This window comes from Crocodylus siamensis, chromosome 3 (assembly GCF_052110815.1).
Source record: "Crocodylus siamensis isolate JL-2025a chromosome 3, ASM5211081v1, whole genome shotgun sequence".
NCBI classification, from domain to species: Eukaryota; Metazoa; Chordata; order Crocodylia; family Crocodylidae; genus Crocodylus; species Crocodylus siamensis.
This window is the reverse complement of record NC_143397.1, coordinates 258,176,557-258,195,510: the sequence shown is the minus strand read 5'-3', so window position 1 is coordinate 258,195,510 and position 18,954 is coordinate 258,176,557. Positions and strand designations below refer to the sequence as shown.

The following is an 18,954-nucleotide window of genomic DNA, read 5'->3' as shown; positions in this document are numbered from 1 at the left end:
GTGCGGAGGCGGTCGCTGCTCAGTGGCCTGGCCTCCCTTGCGCACCCCTGGCCCCTAACCCCAAAAGCATAGAGCAATCCCCTGCCTCCCCCCACTGCCTAAATCGCTCCTTCCTAAGGACTGCTGATGCCTAGCGCTCGGCTCACTGCAGATGGCAGATTGCAAGCGAGTCTGACCCTTACCATATTTGAGACAAGCAGCTGGGGACAAGTCCACGTGGGGCCGGATCCAAGGGCACGTGCTGGGTCTGGCCTCTATGGAGCCAGAGGAGACGAGGATGGAGCAGCTACAGCTAGCCCTCAGGCCCCGGGATGTTCAAGTCCCAGCTGGGCTCTGGGGTAGGCCGGGAGGAGGACAGGGTGGGTGCATGGGAGACACCAAGAATGAACTTCTCTGGTAGCCCACGTTGCTCTGGTCTCCCTCCTCCTGTGGGATCCTGCTGTCAATGATGCAAGGAGGATTTCCAGGGAAGGCGCGTGACAATTTGGCAGCTCCCCATGCAACGCGAGTGACAGCCCAGTGTTTAGCAAGAGTTGAGGGGCAACTCCAGGTGTGGGAGCGCCTTGGGCACAAGGCCTTCTTCGGGAGGGGAATTAACCCATCAAGAGATGGGCATGGCTTAAAACTAGATGAGGGCTTTGGGGTTGCAACTGGCACTTCCCCCTTACTCAGGAAGGAAAGCGCGAAGAGATCTTCAGCTCCAACTCGTGAATCTGCTAAGTACTGGGGGCACGGACTGCTAGGTCCATCCAGCTGCCCCAAGGCCAAAAGAGAGGCACGGGACCCCCAAGCACAGACGACCCAGCGATCCTGCTGGCTGCACCATGTCCATCTCAGATTCACCGGAGCACAGAGGTATCCAGGTAGCCATGCCTTGCTGCTACCGTGAACACAAAGCTTTCAGCCTCGGGTCCTTTGCATGAGTTTCAGTGCTCCATGTTTCAAGCCAGCGAGATCTATCCATCAGTCACTGAGAAATTTTAACCCTGGGTTTGAGGGTTCAACTCAACCACCTGCCGTGCTGGGTCGGAGCTGGCTCGGTTTGCAAGCCCGTCCATTGCAGTGCCTCTGCCGTCGGAGGGTGCTTCGTTTTTAAATCAGTGAAAAGGTCAGCGCCCACCCGGGTCGGGAAGATGCACTTTGGGCAAAACAAAACGAGACAGACAGCCCTGCAACACGGAGCCAGCGCACCCCGGGCCTGTACGCGTTGTTTTAAAGAAACATGCTTACGGCTCAGAGGTCTCCACTTTGGCAGCACGGACAAGACCTGCAGGGCCTCCTCAAATTTTCTGCTAAGGGATATGAATGGCGATCTCAAAGTGGTGGTTTCTACTGAAACCAGCAATGTCCTCTTGTATCACTTGAACACCGGGAGGCAGAGAAGTGTGGGGCAGCTGTGCTGGACTGAATACGCCCGATTTCCGCTAAGCAGTCCTGGGTCCCGCTGACACTTGGCAGGAGACCACCACAGCTGAACAGCTTGCAAAACACTCATCACAGGCGGTCGAGGATGATCATCTTCCACGATTGTCTCGTCTGCGGTTCCTAAGAGGGCAGATGAGGCTGATCCGGGATTGAGACGGATGCAGAACCACAAACACAACACCAGTCTTGACACGTGTCGAGTTGCACTCACATAAGACCCTGAGGCAGGCAGGCAGGCTGGGCTGGTCAGGTAGGTGCGGGACTCCTAACCACGTCCAGAAGTTGTTGGCCACCAGCAGTACCCGTTACTTCATGAGACTGTGCCAGAAGCCTCTTAACAGGCAATTAAGAGTTGACCACAATTAAAGTGTTGACCTTCACAAAGGCAAAGCTTCCTAACCAGGGCTGGCTCATGCCAGGAGCATAAGCATGAGTATGGAGATCCTCAAAAGATACAGCTGTGACTGAAGACCATGGAGGACAGATTCAGACAGACAGGAACTCTCAGAAGTCTGGAAACTCAAGATAGAGGAGCTCTACCCATGCACCTTGCACTTTTCCAGGGGTAAAAACCACTGTTTTATTTATTTATTTATTCTTAGATAAAAAGAAGATCAATGGCTTCACACAGGAGTGTTGTGCTCCACAGAACCAAAGGAAAGGCGGCTAACGGGGAAGGTTATCTCCCAGCCTGAGGAGCCTGCGCGGTTGGTTTATTCCATTAATCTGTCGCTATAGCATTTCCATGACTTAAAGTACAAAAATACAATTACATCTCCAAAGGGTATTTTATACCTACCGAGAGCAGTTGAGCACTCAACCGGATGAGACATCTCCGTAACCTTCAAAGAAGAAATAATGCACTACACGGACAGGGAATGGAAAATAATAATAAAAAATGTACACATCTGGAGTGCGTCTGCTTGATTCTGCCGGCATTTCCACTACAATTGCTAAGATACACGTATCAATCAGGTCATTGTCATTAAGAAAGCCGAGAGCACACAAAGGAAGGGCATTAGCAACCTGCGTTAGATCTGACATTCGGGGCTACATTTAGTAAGTTAATCATTTGAAGGTGTTCTCTCCTTGGGTTTTTAATCTTGGGCACATCAAGCGGCAAGCCTTTTTGCTGTTAATTTATCTGCATGATGAAAGCAATCCACATCCGTTTGTGGAAAGTACGGTCATGACTGGGTGGCTACGTCTTTCCCTTTTGAGCTGAAAGAGCAATGTATGTCCCTGGACTGCATTTCCTGGGCAGAAGATGCATGCCTTGTACATCCATTAATGTGGTTTTCAGCCAGGGTACCTGAAGGCTGGGATGGGAGCTGTTGTAGGGTTCATTTGGAGGGGACACCAGGAAGCTCCGCGTGTTTGGAAAATTTTCCAACAGCAAGCACGCAATGCACCTCGTGGCTGCAAGCCGTAGCCCACAACACACTGCACTTGAGTAAAGATCCAAGTTGTTGCAGTGCAAATGGAGCCCCTTTATTAGTGCAAAGCCCTGGGCATGAAACACCACCCTGGGGTGGTGCAAGACCCTTCCAGAAATGCCCCAGTGGCCAGGTGAACTGCCCCTGGGGAGACAGATTAGGAAGCAACTGTGGCTAGAGACCATGCTTTTCCTGTGGCCCTCCCGGACTGACCCCACAAAACAGACACACCGGGCAGGGGGAACTGTACCGCACCCGTTTGTGGAAGGGGCAGGCCAGGAGGCACCCACAGGGCTATGGAAGAGTCTGTGCTTCAGCTGCAGTCATTTGTGCTGTTCGGCCAAAGAGGTGATGTGCAAGGAAACCTAGGGGAGATGAGACCAATTTCCTTCTTTGCTACCAGCACTGCACAGGGAGTTTTGCACAGGTCATGAAAACCATCAAGGATGCCACCATACTCAACTGCTTTAGGTTTACCTGATAACACCAGGTGCGGCAGCACCTGGTTGAGAACCACTAAGTAAGCCAAGGTAGCACAACGGTGGGTCATACTCGGGGCTGTTGCCCAATTCAAAACAGTGTTGGAGGGCACCCCGGCTCTAAAAAGGTTGCGAACCATTGCATTAAAATAATGCATCTGGGCCTATATTCAGTGAAGCCTTTAATCATGTGCTCAGGGCTGGGCTGGATCAGGAGTTTGCACCGGTGTCTACATGGCTACAACATCCTACACCTGCCCCCTGCCACAGCTCCCAAACCTCTTCCAGTGACAAGAGGCCCGTCTACAACGGGCGTTGTGAAGCAGCCGTCTGAGCTTGCTTTAAACTAGCCAGCATGGGTACTGCAGCCGCAGAAGCTGGAACCTCTGAGCAGGATGAAACGTCTGTGCACGTACCCACGTGAGTTTGGGTGGCCCGTGTTAACTCCCCACTTGTGTGACTGCTATCTGGCACTGAGAGAAAGTTCAAAGCCAGTTTGGGCTCATTTACACACACTGGGGAACCCTGCAGCGTAAAGGTATCAACACGGCTCATCTAACTATCACTGAATGGAACTGGTGGTGACACATAAGAGCACAAAGTGGTTCCTGATTTGGTCAATCCACTTGCTAAGTTCTACAGTATTAACAACTTGGGGTGCTTTACCATCACCATGTGTTTCATATCCACAAATGGGTTGGGGCCAAACTAGAGCGGCGTTGTCCTATGGCCATCAAATAGTCACATGGAGTTTCTACCAAACACCCACCCATGTACTGCCCCCCGGGAAGTTGTCTGAACAGTCAGCCCTCACACACACATTCAAGATTTGCACCTGCTGTCTATGTAGTGCCCTGCCTCGCAGGCTGAGCTGGGCAGGATCCTCACAGATACAGCAGGTCCTGGACAATGGGGTTCACGTGAACCTGTCCAATACCTCAATGGCAGCCTCAGCTGACTCGAGTGCTTCACTCAGTAGCCCAAAGAGCCTTTTTGTGGTAAGAAACATCCCTACTCTTATCCCCAGCTGCTCTGAGCTGATTGGGAAATTTGGTGCGCGCTCTAGACTGGCCAGGCTGGCTTCCTACACTTGCTGTCCCTCCCTCCAGGCTGCCGGCGGATGGTCACACTGGACTGGGAAACCCTGGACATACTCCACGATCGGTTCCCAGCAGCTCTACCCATCTCATTCTTCCCTCCTTCTCTCACGAAGTTCAGGAACTCTTGTCTCTGCACTACGTAAACCAGCTGCCGAGCCCCTTGGCTCTGCTAATGTCTACTTTATAAGAGATCCCAACACTGGCACACGCTGTAGGATAAAGACTGAAGAGCCAGCAGAGCTCTACAGCTTGTTGTATGGCTGGTGTTGACAGTTCTTGAGTTTACCGAAGGGCAGAAGGCCGCAGATCAGCTCTGCAGTTCAGACTCATACGAAAGTAGGAGGCAGAAGAGTCAGAACCATCCCGTTGCACGTTAGTGCACAGGCGGAGGTGCCTGCTGTTCACCAGCGGCACATGTTGTGCACCATCCACCCTGGTCTGTGAGAACCCAGCCTCATGCTGCTATCCCCAGGCCTTGGGGGTCAAGCTGGGCAGTTTACACCAGCCTGCACAAGGAAAGCAGCTCACTGTACCGATACCAGACCATCTCTGGGCGATAGGGCATCACTGCCTTCTCTGGCTTCCCAGGTAAGGGCCAGCCCCGATGTGCCGGGAGGCCCATCATCCACAGCTGGGCTGGGTCTCAGTATGTGGCCTCATTGTGCCCAACCGCAGCAAAGGGGAGGCTGTAAGTGCTGTTCTTGCTGCGCTTGCTTTTCTTCCAGGCCAGGAGCGTGCTGGCGCTCTTGTTGTTCATGAGGCTCTTGCGACTGTTCTCCTTGTTGTTCTTCAGCAGGCCACCGCCCGAGGACATGGCAGCTGATTTCCTGTCCATCTATTAGGCAGAGAGAGAGAGAGAACACTGACAGCAGGAACACACAGTCCAGACCCCAAAAGGAGCACGTGCAGAGCTCAGTTTTAAGGAGTGCTATGCCAGGTCCCCCTGGGAGGCCAGGACTTGGGAGAAGCACAGTCCCTGCTTACAGGTCGGAGTGGGAACACCAGAGCCAGATTCTGATCAGAGAGTGTTTATAACCTGGCCCATTCCCACTGGTTTCCAAGCAAACAAGGACAGGATCAGGCCCAGAGGGTTTAAAAGGGGCTAATTAAGGTCCCACAGGAGCTCCGAGCCTGAGCGGGGATGGAAACTCAGGGGCTCCTGGCTTTCAGCTTCATGCTCATGCTGTTCACTTGGGAGCAAGCTCTTTAACTGCTCTACTGCTTTTCTGTAGATTTAGGAGAGGTCCAGAGAAGGGCAATTAAAACAGTCAGAGGGGCCAGACTAGGAGAGACTAAAAAGGCCCGGACTCTTCAGTGTGGAAAGAAGGCTGAGGGGGGGGATTGGATAGAGGTCTATAAAATCAAGAAGGTTGCAGACCAAGCGAGCACGGAGCTTTTGACTTCGTCACCAAGTCCCAGAACACTAGGTCTAGGGGATCCCCACTGAAATCAGTAGGTGACAGGTTTAAACTAACAGGAGAAAGGACTTTTTCATATGCCATGTGCCGTTAACTTGTGGAGTTCATTGCCACAGGAGGTGGGGGAGGCAAAGAGCAGACTGAGGTTCAAAAAGGGACTGGGCAAATTCATGGATGATGGATCTATTAATGCCTGTGCAACAGAACAGTTGAAGATGCTTTCTCTGGCCTCTCTAACCCAATAATTTGTGGGTGCCACTACTGAATAGGGGATAGGTCACTAAAGAGATACCCCATTTGACACTCTCCCTGTATAGCATCCACTTCCACCACTGTCGGAGACAGGCTATGGGGCTAGATGGACCACTGATCTGACCCAATATGGTACTGCTGATGTTCCTCAGGATGTGGCTTTCCCCCTACCAGAATCGTCCATGCTGCTCAGACCTGAAGATCTCTCCTTTGCCTTTGATGCAGGTTCATCTCTCAGGACACCCCATTCTGACCCTATGGTCTCCTGGCCTAGGCACCCAGCTGGGAGAAAGCAAGACTGCCCCCGCTTTGCAGCCCAGTTAGACAGCTGAATGTCACAAGGAACCACACCCCTCATGCCCTCAATCTGCTGATTCTGGCCCAGTGAGAAACCACGAGGAAAGTCCCAGCTCCTTCCCACTACACCAACAAGGTCCCTGCTGGAATCAGCTTCCTGCTTCACAGCTCCTGGACTGCTGGTGGGCAAAGCCACCACCCTAGAGAAAACGCAGCCTCCCACTCAAGCTGCTCTCAGCTGGCTCTCTTCTTTCCCTAGACCCACGTGCCTGAGAAGCTGCCAGCAGAGCTCGGAGCCCAGGAAGAAGGTGAATTACCATGTTCTGCACCTCAGAGCTCTGCAGGGTGATCAAGCCAAGCTCCACCCCATCTTCACCAACGCTCTTCAGCAGCTGCACCACCTCTGCGTGCTTCGACCATCTGCAGTCCTTGCCATTCACAGAGATGATAAAGTCTCCTTCTTTCAGCCCAGCTTCCTGCAGGGGTCAAGCAAAGGCATGCGCGGATGAACAGGGCCCAGTGGTCTCCCAGCACTGCTATGGCCGAATGAAATGCCAGAAACCAGGACTCCACTTCCCCAGAGCTACGCACAGCAGGGTGCCAGGGCTGTGTCCAGGTTAGGAGGACCCACAGCCTAGTTTACTCACCTGGCAGAGACACAACACTGGCACTGATTGAAACTCAGTGTTCTGGGATGGACCTGAGCCAAAACAGCAGTTGAACAGGGGTGCAGTAGCACTGACTCCAAAGGGGCTGGATCAGCTGGACCCTCGAGGTCCTTTCCAACCCTACAGTTTCATGGGGTGATTCACATGGTTACAGCTCAGCACATGTTTAAGGGCCTCAGGGTCACAAGGGCTGATCCAGGGCTCAGCAAAGTCAGTGGAAAGACTCCTTATCTTGGAGTTGGACTGTTCTCAGTGAGGGGCACATGACAGGACAGGAGCAATGGGCTCCAGCTGCAGCAAGGGAAGTTGAGGTTAGATATGAGGGAGGGAAAAAAAAAAACCCACTCTCTCACGAGGAGAATAGTAAAGCACTGGAACAGGTTACCCAGAGAGGTGGTGGCATCTCCATCTTTGGAGGTTTTTAAGACCTGTCAAGACAAAGCCTTGTCTGACATGATGTAATTGGGGCTGGTTCTGCTTTGAGCAGGAGGTTGGACTAGATGTGACCTCCTGAGGTCCCTTTCACACTCATTTTCTATGACTCTGGCCTTGGCCCAGGCTATGGGGTGAGAAGTGGCTGGCACTGGCTCCAAGACCTGCAACCAGGGCTGCTTTTCATGGGAGTGACACAAGACCCAGCTCCGATACGAGGCTGCCCTCCTCTGCTGAATGCTCCTCGTCAAGAAGCCTTTGTCCCAGACATTCCCAAAGTTTAACATGTTCAAAATAATGTATTTTCTCTTGGTCTTGCTCCCAACCCTCCCCCCACCCCACGTACACCATTTCAGCCCCCAAAAGAGTCAGTCTGACAGTCACAGGCAGTCGAAAACAGGGCCTTATAATGGGGACAGGGCATGGACAGGCAGGGACAGTTACCGATCTTCTCTAGATCTTTCCCAAGGAGGCAGTAACTACTCACAGCTGCGCAGCCCCCAGGTATCACTCCGGCAATGAGGACAGGGGAATCCCCTCGAAGCGTGAATCCAAAGCCGCTCACTCCTCGGACCAGGTGAACTTTCCGTGCCGGGTGCCACTTGTTTTTGGCTGAGAAAACTGTCAGAGGCCCCTGGGTGGAAACAGACACACAAAATAACATACTGGAGGCAAGAGTGCCCTCTTGAGTCCAGCACGGCTGCCCTTGGTTGCAGATATCCTGATGGCTTTTGCTCTTTGAGACTGAACGCTGACTAGGTGTCAGAAAAGATGGATTCACTGTGCTGAGGAGCTCCTGACAGGGAAGTGCTTGGGGGGATTAACAGTGCCTAGCTCAAAGTCAATTTATTTTCGCCTCACGTGCTGCAGCCCCTGCCTTGGTACAGCCCCACACCAGTCAGCCTGTTTCCTGCAGAAAGGAGGCCTGGATGAGCCGTCAAGGGCAGCTGTTAAAGACTGGGAGCTGTTGTCTGTTTGGAGAAGGCTTGCTGTTGAATGAGGACTGTCTGCCAAAGACAACAAGCAGCCTCAGCCCTGCAAATCTGCTGTGCGGGGAACTGGCTCTCCACCCTTCCCTTCAGAAGAGAATCCCACCGTGGGAGCGGGGAGGGGCTGCTGGTCAACTGGCACCGAGCGACGCAGCTACTGAGGGCAAAATCTGTGACTGTGCTCCAAGCCAGCACACAGTAGGACCAGCCTGAGCTGGAAGAGGGCATGGCACTTGCTTCAAGGCACGTGCCCCAGTCCCATGCCATGGCTGCGCAGACTGCAGGTGCCTGTAACAGGCTGCTACTTTAAAGACCTCAGGCACTGTGCTCTGTTCAGACTGTCTGTAGCTGTGATGCACTACTCCGCTAAAAGTTGGGAATGGCAGCAGGGATGGAGAGGTTGCCTTGAAGCAGTGTTTCCCTGAGTTGCCACCTGCCTCTTCAGCAATGCAACTGCCACCAACCCCAACAACGAATGAAGGGAAACCTTTATACACTCTTCCTTGTGAGAGCCAGCTTGAAGCTTTACCATCTGGCGCTGGTTGAGCTCCATGCTGCCTCAGTCGCATGGCATGGATCGGAGGTCACTCTCGCCTCAGTTTGGGCCCTCTTTTCCCCTTTAACCAGCCAAGATCCCTTCCCCATTTGGGAGAAGCAGCATATTTTTGTTCCGGTGATGAAATGTTTGCACCCAAAAAGACAGGGAGATGCAGGTCTCCTTATTCATTGTCCCAGCAGGAAAAAAGGGGGTGTCCCTACCTGGCATGCCTTCAGTGTGGTTCCAAGAAAATGTGCAACTCAGCCTTGATCTGACTGCATGTGAATCAGAGCCTTTAGGCACAGGTTTAGAAAAGGGTGTCTTAATGCTGAGGTTTTATATTAGGGGAAAACTCTCGAGGTCTGATCACTGCTGGTTTAAGGAAAACCTCGACCCAAAAAACAGAAGAGACAGCATCGGAGGAGAGTCATCTCTTAGCGCTTTCCCTACGTTCACAGCCAGCCTATATGCATCAGCACCACTGCATGGATTCACTCTCAGGCTGCTCTGGATGGCATCCACACCACAGTGTTCAGAGGCTGAACATGGGCTTGCGGCAGGTTTGCTGCTAAGCGTGATAGGAGTCCGTGCATGAGGCTGTCTCTCACCCTTGTACGTACCAGTCGATGGAAGATGTCAGTCACCTTCACCTGGGAGAAGTTGGGAGATTTGATTTCTGGTCTCTGATGCGTTTTGGCTAAAATCAAAACCACAAGAGACATGTCATGGCTGCACGGATGAACTGGCAGGCACTGCTCATGCATCAAGCCACCTGATAGATTCGGGACCAGGCACCAGCAAAGCTCAAACCACCTGAGACAGCAGGCTGGCAGGGCAGGCTCAGGCCCCTGGCTGAAGCAAATAAACAGCGAGAAGGGATGTGTCTTCATATTTTAAAAGGGCATTGAGTGCTTTGCAGGGCAGATGTCACAGGGTGGAAATGAACATCGCCTTTCACTGCCTCGGGATCTCCAGGGCACATGTTGCTAAGCAGGGAAACCCCGTGTGAAAGAGGACAGTCAAGAGGACAGTCAACACTTTTCCGTTTACCGAAACATACCCAAGAAATCTGATGGGTGCATCTCTGTGTGAGAGTGGGGGGTACAGCTAGGAAGGTGCTCCCATGGCTGGAGGGGCCCAATCTTGTGTGGGAATTCCTGGGGTGGGCAGGATTGCCCCCCCAAGCACCAGAACACAGAATCATAAAATGAGGCTGGAAGGGACCTCAGGAGGTCACATCTAGTTCAACGCCCTGCTCAAAGCAGTATCAGCCCCAGCTACATCATCCCAGCAAGGGCTTTGTCTAGCCAGGTCTTCAAAACCCCCAAGAATGGAGATTGCACCACCTCTCTGGGGGGCCTGTTCTAGTGCTTCACCACCCTCGTGAGACAGTTTTTCCTAATATCCAGCCTCAACTTCCCTTGCTGCAACTTGAGCTCATTGCTCCTTGTTCTGTCATCTGCCACCACTGAGACCAGTCCAGCTCCATCCTCTTTGCAACCCCCCTGGAGGGACTTGAAGGCTGCTATTAAATCCCCCCTCAGTCTTCTGCTCTCCAGACTACACATGGCTCCCACTGTCCTGCAGAAAAGGGCAATGTGTTTCACCCAAGGAAGCGGATCAGCTGTGCCAGGCACACCCTGGTCTGACTGATGCTGCTGCCTATGGTGACATGTTTCTACCCAAAAACATGCAAATAGCTGGCTCCTTCCAGACAGGAGGGACAGGTGGTCTCTCTAGCTTGGTTCTTAAACCATGTCCACCCCCTTGGTCCATGTGGCAGAGTAACCAGCTCCCTCTTCCTCACAGTCAGAAGTACAAGCACTCCCAGCAAAGCCACGGACCCATATGTTTTGCCGAGGACGGGATGGGAAATTACTGATGAGAGCATGTCAGTGGTGTGCCCTACTACAGCACTTACGGTGAATGTCAGGGGCATCTCCGGTTTCGAAGAAGTCCTCCTCGTGGTCAATGTCCGAGTACTTGCTCAGCGAGCGCTTGTGAGCAAAGGAGAGCACCTCTTGGAGGATATCCATCTTCCTCAGGATCTTGCACAGTCCATGGATCCGCATGGCTTCCTCGTGCCTCATGATGGCCTTCTTCAGATGAGCCTTGCCTAAGAAGCACGGAGACCTTTATGCACCCCTCCATGCCACATGACACTTGCCCTGAGCTACCAGTGTGTCCTTGCCAGGCCACCGCAATAACTTCACAGCCAGGGAATCAATGGCTTGAATTCCTGCATCTCTCGATATAAACTGGGGGTGGGACGGTCCCAGTTCATGGCAGCACCCGCAGGGCTCCCAGGATGTACTCAACAGACACGACACAGAGCCGGTCTCAAGATCTGGCTTGGATCACAGGAGTCAGACAACCAAGAGCCTCCCAAAGGTAACCTGGGCCCCTACCTGTTCTGAGGTAGGAGGACTGTACCTAGATCATTCCTAGCAGATCTGTTTACCCTCTTCTTAACTCACAGACAGTGGAGACTCCACCACCTTCCTAGGGAGGCTGCTCAAGTACTTCACTGTCCTGACAGTTAAACAGTTCTTCCTAATATTCATCGTAAAGCTTGTCTGAAAATTAAGCTAGAGGCTTCTTGCTCTGTCCATTGTGGGTACAGTTAACTTATCACCATCCTCTAACAACCCCCTGAGCATCACACTGTTGACTCATTCACTAGTCCACCCATGCCAGTTCATTCTGCAGTTTTGGGGCCCAGGTAGTTACTGTATTCACCTGCACTTCCTTATTGCAGGCAAATGCCTGTATAGCTTAAGTCCGGCGCTTTGCATGAAAAGTTTCATGAAAATTTGCTGGTGGCTTTGCATGAAATTTCATCTTGTTAAAGTTCAACCATTTACCCAGATCATTTAGGACTCAAACCCTGTCTTCCAAAGCACCTGCAACCCCTGCCAGCCTAGTGTCTTCCAGAAATTAAGTTTCATAGTTTCTAGGGTCGGAAGGGACCCGAGTAGATCATCTAGTTCGACCCCCTGCCATGGCAGGAAACAATATTGGGGTCAAACAACCCCAGCAAGGTGTTCATCTAACCTCCTCTTAAACACCCCAGGGTAGGGGCCAGCACCACTTCTCTTGGAAGTAGGTTCCAGATCCTAGCCGCCCTGAAGTCGCGCCTCCTGATGTCTAGCATAAATCTACCCTCTATCAGCCTGTAACCGTTATTCCTGGTCACTCCTGGCAGTGCTCAGGGGAACAGGGACTTCCCCAGTGCCTGCTGATCCCCCATGACTAGTTTATAACAGGCCACAAGATCCCCCTCAGCCTTCTCTTCCGGAGACTGGACAGGTTCAGGTCCCGTCGCCTCTCCCCGTAGGGCCTGCCCTGCTGCCCCCGACCATGCGAGTGGCCTCCTCGGGACCCTCTCCATGCTGTCCACATTCCTCCTGAAGTGCGGCGCCCAGAACTGGATGCAGTACTCCAGCTGCAGCCTGACCAGTGCCACATAGAGGGGGAGGATCACCTCCCTGGCCCTGCTTGAGATCCATCTGTGGATGCATGACAAGGTATGGTTGGCCTTCCTGACCGCGTCCCCACACTGCCGGCCCATGATCATCTTGGAGTCAACGATGACTCCAAGATCCTTTTCTGCCTCTGTACTGACAAGGAGGGAGTTCCCCAACCTGTAGGTATGGAGCTGGTTGTTCCTCCCCAGGTGCAGCACCTTGCACTTGTCAGTGCTGAATCCCATCCTGTTCTTTCTATGCCACCATTCAAGATAAAATAAATAATTTCATAAAAATAAGTGTGGATCAGAACCAGCCCCTGCAAGATCTCACCTGAAATGTCCTCCCAAATCCTAAACAAACTGGATCGCTACACTCCAAGCATAGTGAGGGAGTTGATATTTAGCCTATTTCCCTCACTTGCTCAGATGACCATCAAGTGGGTGTTCCCCAAACCTCACTAAAATTCAAGCTCACCAACAACTGCTGGATCCCATGTCTACTAAACCACTCAGCCTGCCAAGAATCAGACTGGTTTGACAGGATTTATTCTGGAGAAAACCCACACTGGATGGTTTTTAAATCACCTTCCTAACTTCCAGGTGCTTATAAGATGATTGTGTAATAGTTTATTCCAATCCGTCCCTGGGGCTATAATACTGGATAGCATGTCTGCCCTTCTCCAGGCCTCCCCTGTCATCTATGAATTCTCAAAGACAATTTCTGCTGGTTCAGAGACCACCTCAGCTTGTTCCTTACGTGCTCTCAGGTGACATTCCCTGGGTTCTGCTACCTTGTACACCCGTCTCCTGGAAACACCCTTCCTATTCTGGTCTGCACTCCTAGCCCCTTGCTTAAATGAAGTATTTGGCTGTGGTTAACCTTTAGGAAGGCTGAAGCAATAGAGGCACTGAATGCTTTAACCCTCTGTGCCACTTATTATTTACTCTCCTTTCCCTTTCAGTAATTAAGTCACGTGATCTTTGGACTTCCCATCATACTGCTTTGGAAGCAGCTACAACCTGGAGAATGGAGGTCTCATCTTCATTTGGAGCATTTATGCTCACTAGTCCAACTCATGATGAGACTGGTCCAGCTAACAATGTTCTCCCCTTAAATTTTCAGAGTCACTGACCACTGGTATAAGTACCCCACCACTGGAAGAAATGGGAGAAAGAGCCAGGGACTGGTGGCCAATTATAAGCTGGTAGTTTCAGTTTCAAGACGCATGGTGGCACCCTAACTCAGGAGTTATTCTAGATTTACTCAGGTACCACAAAATGGGATCAAACTTTGCTGAGAAATGGAGGCAAACAAGCCTCTGTGCTGAAGGTCACTTACTGAGGTGAACATCACTGGGCCTTATTCTTTACTGATGAAAGGGAGGAGGGGGAACAAAAAATTATCGAACTAGACATTTCTAATGCTCTGTCAGACCAGATTGAATGAACACAGACAATGAGGGAGGCAGGAGAAGTCCACAGTTATCTGGCATACATAGGATCTCAGGCAATGAGACCTGGTTTCATGATCATTTTGCTTTTTTTTTCCCCACTACAGTGCAGAGACACTCAGTGACTGAGTCAGTGGGTGATGCTGAGCAAGAACGTTCAGGACATGTCCAGGCTTGCAAGTTCTCTGATAATTATTTTGTCTTTTAATTAATCATCAATTTGGGATCCTGAGACTCCCTCCACTTCCCTGGAGAACATTAGGTCAGGTTTCAGAACTATAGTCCCTGTTCAGTCAGCCATCAGTTTCCCAGAAAACTGCTTAGCTGAAGATAAAGGGTGCCCTGACCACTGGCTTCACTTGGTTGGCTGGGGCTGAATGTTACGTGCTCAGTCTGGGGTCACTGAAGTTATAACTCAGCCACAATGGTGGTTTGAGAGAGATGCAAAACAAAGAGGGAATCGTAGTATGGATGTTTGCCACTGCAGCTTGCTCTCTCTTCTCTGAGCTGGGAGCAGAGAGCATGGGGATGTTCAGTTTTATTAGCATTAAAACGGGAACATCTTTTCTTACTGGGAGACAAGTGTTAGAGTGCCAACTGCTCAGCTGGTGTAAATCAGCATGAGATCAAGTGGTGTTGTACAGCACAACTTGTGCCACCTTACCCCAGCTGGGGACTGGCCCCTTCATCTTTGTGAGGGGCAGGCAGAACAGCCATTGTCTACAGTTCATATCTTTGCTTTTTTGCTTCAAAAAGGCAAGATGGGAGGAATTTGTTTCTCGCTCCCTTTGACGCTGGCCCTGCCATCCTGAGGATACCTCACATTTAAACTCAGAGTGCCATCTCACAGACACTGGAAGCAAATCCACATCCCAATACAGTCCAAATAAAAGGCTCCCAGTGAGTTCAGCAGGTCTGGATTGGACCTTTGGAATGAGCTCAACTTTGGAAAGTTCCTAGATCACAGTTTCTGCCTGGCGCATTTTAAGAGATAAGGGAAGTTTTCCTGCTTTTGTCTCCCATTCACCTTGCCAAGCCAACCCAGCTCCATGAGAGCCAGATCTCGTTTCAGACTGCCAGCACCCTGGGAACTGAATCCTCATTGCAGGATGTTTTTTTGTTGACAATGTACGAACAAGAAAGTTCATCTTGGTAATACGATTCTAAGGGGAGAGCTGAGAATTATGTATTTAATGCCTCTAGTTCTCCCCTTAGGAGGCATTAAGTAGAGACATTAAGTACAAACTGATCAAATTTAGCGTGAAGTTATGGAGAAAGGAGTGCAGAAATCTGAAATGCATTTTTTTAAACATAGGAGTTGCTGAACTATAAGTGGAGTGGTTTATTATGTTCCCCATCTCCAGCCTCTATGAGGAACTACAGTATCTGCCTCTATCGGTATGTCTTCTTTTGGGAATGCAAAGTGACAGAGTTATCATCCTTTTCACTACTACCTGCAGTGCTCCGAGGCACTGAAGTTGTTGGTAGCCTCAGGGAGATCATGCTTAGCAAGTTGGGGGTGGGTGGGGGGGAGGACACTAATATTTACTTTACTTTTTAAGTAGTCTCTGTCTGAGGTATCCTTCTGCAGTGCTTCCTTCCTGCCCTCCAAGGAAAAGGGGAGTAAACGTATGCATTTTTCATGTCCTGGTGTGTGCATGTGTGTAAAGCAGAGATGACCAACTCAAAACAGAGCTTGGTATTGTTTCAATCTCTTCAGGCCAGGATGTTAGAACAGAACTTCAGCTGAATAAACAGGACTGAAGAAGAGTCAACCCCTGATGGACTCTACCTGATAATCAGCCCATGCCCGACTGGAGGAGAACGTATGGGCAAAAGTTTGAGCACAGAAAAGGAGAATCCTGGCATCTTCATGTCACAGCCACCAAAGAACCTGTTCTTTTCAGAGCCACCAGCAAAGAATGGGCAGAGCTGTACAGATACGGTCTCATCCCACACAACCATATGGCCCTGTGGATACTATCTTTACCCTGATCATATCCTTACAGCTACATAGCTCTGTTAGCAAAGTTGAATGTCTCCCAATTTAGGCAGTGTTACATCTCTCTCTGATTGAAAGCAAATTGGCACTGCAGCAGCAGAGCCAGAAAAAGCTATGTAGAGTTGCCGAGAGCACGTAGTTCTAAAGTTACCCCGGCAGCTCTCTGACCCAAGTCAGTAAATGTAAGTATGGCCTAAGATGGCCCAATGGGGCTTTTGAGATTCGTGTATCAGAAGTTCATTGGTGTGAGGCAAGCTGCTTACCAAGCTTCCTTCTCTCCTCCTGGTCTTGCAGCAGCACGCGAAGACAGGGTCCCTCTGGCATGGTGACATGGAACTGGATGAAGACCTTCTCATGCTCTGGGAGGTCGGCATCAGATGCCACTGTGCGAGAGAAGCAAGCACACATGAGTTCAGGAGATGCTCAAAGCATCACTTAGCCAGGGCCAGACAGACAGGGATAATAAGAAGCCTCCACAGTGAATATTCAAGAGCTGCCCACTTTAAAGGGTGGGTGCATTTATGGCAGTGGAACTATGCTAAAAACCCAGGGGCGGGGCACAGGACTCGGGATTTTAAGGGTGTGGAAAGACTTAAAAAGAAGGGGAAGGAAAGAACATAACATACTCCTATTTTGGGGCAGGCAGTTTACACTGCACCCATCACTACAGGCACACTGCAGGTCTCCTGGTTTTCCCAGTATCTTTCTAAAGCAGGTGTGTAAAATAAAAGCTGTTAATATTTATATCAAACTAAGTAACACAGAGCCAAGATGATTAAGATTGACACTGGACCCCAAAGCAAGGACTACCTGAGATGTGGCCATGGGGCCTTGACAACACAGACCCTGCCCTCATCTGGGCTGGCAATGCTAATATTATGGCAGGTTCTTGGGGAGCCTGTTAATGCAAATAAGCCAGCATGAGGTGAGCTAGGGTGAGAACTGATAGTGCACTGATACTCTGCAGTAACTCCCCATGGGCATGCTCTTGACCCACAGGGAAACTTGTTCTGCAGTGAAAGTACGATGCACCTACCCTGCAATTCATCATGAATAAATAGAGTGCCTGCAAGTGCCTACTGCAGAGCAGATGATGTAAAAATCTTTGCTGAACTCATGGGCATGCTCTCACGTACCCATATCCTTGGACCTGGATCCCTCAGTGCAAGGCACTGCCCTCACATGGGCTAAAAAAGCCTTTGCCCCGAGGTGTTTAGCACCCAAACTGGGAAGCCATTAGATATGTACTATCCAAACTTTCAACCCCAGTTGTGAACCCTCTGTCCCACCCCGGTCCTTGCCTGGCATTGGCCCATTGGGCCTGATGGGCTCCCTATGGCTCCAGAAATTTAGCAGCAGGGGAGCAACAATTAACATTGCCACCACTCCCCCACCATCAAATTTCCAAACCCTTGGGGATGACAGTTCTGTGGGCTGGATCCAGTTTCTGGACCAGGGACTGGGCCTCCTTGGATTAGATTATAAAAGTTTGTACAGCCAAAGGAAGTCCTCCCTGGAGAGGTGAGATTAAAAGTTTGCTGTTGATTTTAGCATGATTAAGGCTATTCAGAACAAGGCCATATGTGGGGGCTTCCTCAAGCATTCACTATTCAAAAAAAATAAAAATCAAATTCACTGGAGAAAGCTCTGCCTCCTGTTGGGGTTTAGCTCATAGTGACAAAAGGGCACTACCCATGATCCCAAAGAAGGCAGGTCTCAGGACAAAGAGACCCTATGGACAATGCTGGACACTTGGAATGATCCTTGATACAGATCTGTCTTTTTTACAAGCCCTTCAGACACCACATCTAGCTTTTGCTATTTTTCAAAAATTTATTTTTCAGCCAAAGCTGCTGTTACTGTACTTTGGTTCTGATAAACTTCAAAAACCCCTTCAGAGGAGACTGCAGGGGATCTGAGGAGATAAATGAGCCAGTAACAGGGCTCCTGGTCTGAGAAAATCCTGTGGGCTCAGTTGGCCTGGAGTGAGGGCAGGGTGGAAACAAGGCCAGTGACTCTGAAACCCCCACTCACCAGCAGTACCTGCAATGCCTCCCCGGTCCAAAGTCGGCAGCCAGGCTGACATGCCAGATACTGACTCTTCTTTTGCAAGCACTAGCTGGGGATTAGCACTTGACATAAAGAGCTCACTGATGGCCTGTTACTCTGAAGAGGGGCGGATTCATACTCGTACTCACCTGCAAGACACCCATAGCCTTTCCAAAATCTAGAGTGGACAGGAAGCAGCCATGTGGGTCTCCACCACTGACCTTGCCTTGCTGTTAGCAAAAGCAACTGGTGTGTATGAAAGGGGCATGCATTTTAGGAGAAGTTCAGGAAAGAGGCTGAGTGATGCCCAGCAAGGGCAACTAGGCTTGATACCCTTTTATCTTCTGCTTCTCTCACTACTGACTGAACTTCCCACAGCCATGCTACCCGCAGTTCCTGGAGCTGCCTCCCAGCTCTGACCCACTAATTCAGAACCCCTTTTTCTTTTGCCCATCACTCTCATTTGCAACATGCACATGGAGCGAGTCAGCATGTAACTGCTCAGGGGAAATCCAAGGATGCTCCTTAGAGCAACCGCCCAGCTTCCTCCTCCCTCGTATCACCCTGGAAGGCTGACTCTGTGATTGGGACAGCAGATGGATTTGAGTGCTCTGAGGGAGGAACCAGGCCTCGCTGCTATCAGGCACCTGTCCCACTGCAAAATTAATGCTGACCATTTCATTTTTGAAACATGTGTTTTTTAGAAGTCTGACAGTTATTTTAAGGCGACTCAACTCAGACATGCTTGGCACTGTACAGGCATATAGGAAGAGACCGGTGGGGACTATCAGGTGAAGAGGAATAGACCAGACACACGACTTCTGGTTCCTTTCCCATTTTGCAGGTAGGAAATGGAATCGGAGAGACTCTGGGTGGATCTACGGGGGACACTGCAACACTGTGTTGAAATACCCAGGCTAGCTGTGAGTGAGCTCTTATGCCTGCACAG

The 18,954-nt window shown here is 50.7% G+C and overlaps 1 protein-coding gene across 2 annotated transcripts in view; it reads right to left on the bottom strand.

Annotated features, from left to right (window-relative positions):
* Positions 1-1,974: 1,974 nt before the first annotated feature.
* RHPN1 (rhophilin Rho GTPase binding protein 1) overlaps positions 1,975-18,954 on the bottom strand; it is a 56,803-nt gene continuing 39,823 nt past the window's right edge. For both annotated transcript variants that reach the window (XM_090040763.1, XM_090040761.1), the window contains exons 10-15: positions 16,220-16,339; positions 10,956-11,150; positions 9,655-9,731; positions 7,995-8,141; positions 6,725-6,883; positions 1,975-5,275 (exon numbers count right to left, since the gene is read on the bottom strand). In XM_090040763.1, the coding sequence (XP_089896889.1) occupies positions 5,084-5,275; positions 6,725-6,883; positions 7,995-8,141; positions 9,655-9,731; positions 10,956-11,150; positions 16,220-16,339 (890 nt within the window). In that variant the 3' untranslated portion in view covers positions 1,975-5,083. The remainder of the gene's footprint in view (positions 5,276-6,724; positions 6,884-7,994; positions 8,142-9,654; positions 9,732-10,955; positions 11,151-16,219; positions 16,340-18,954) is intronic.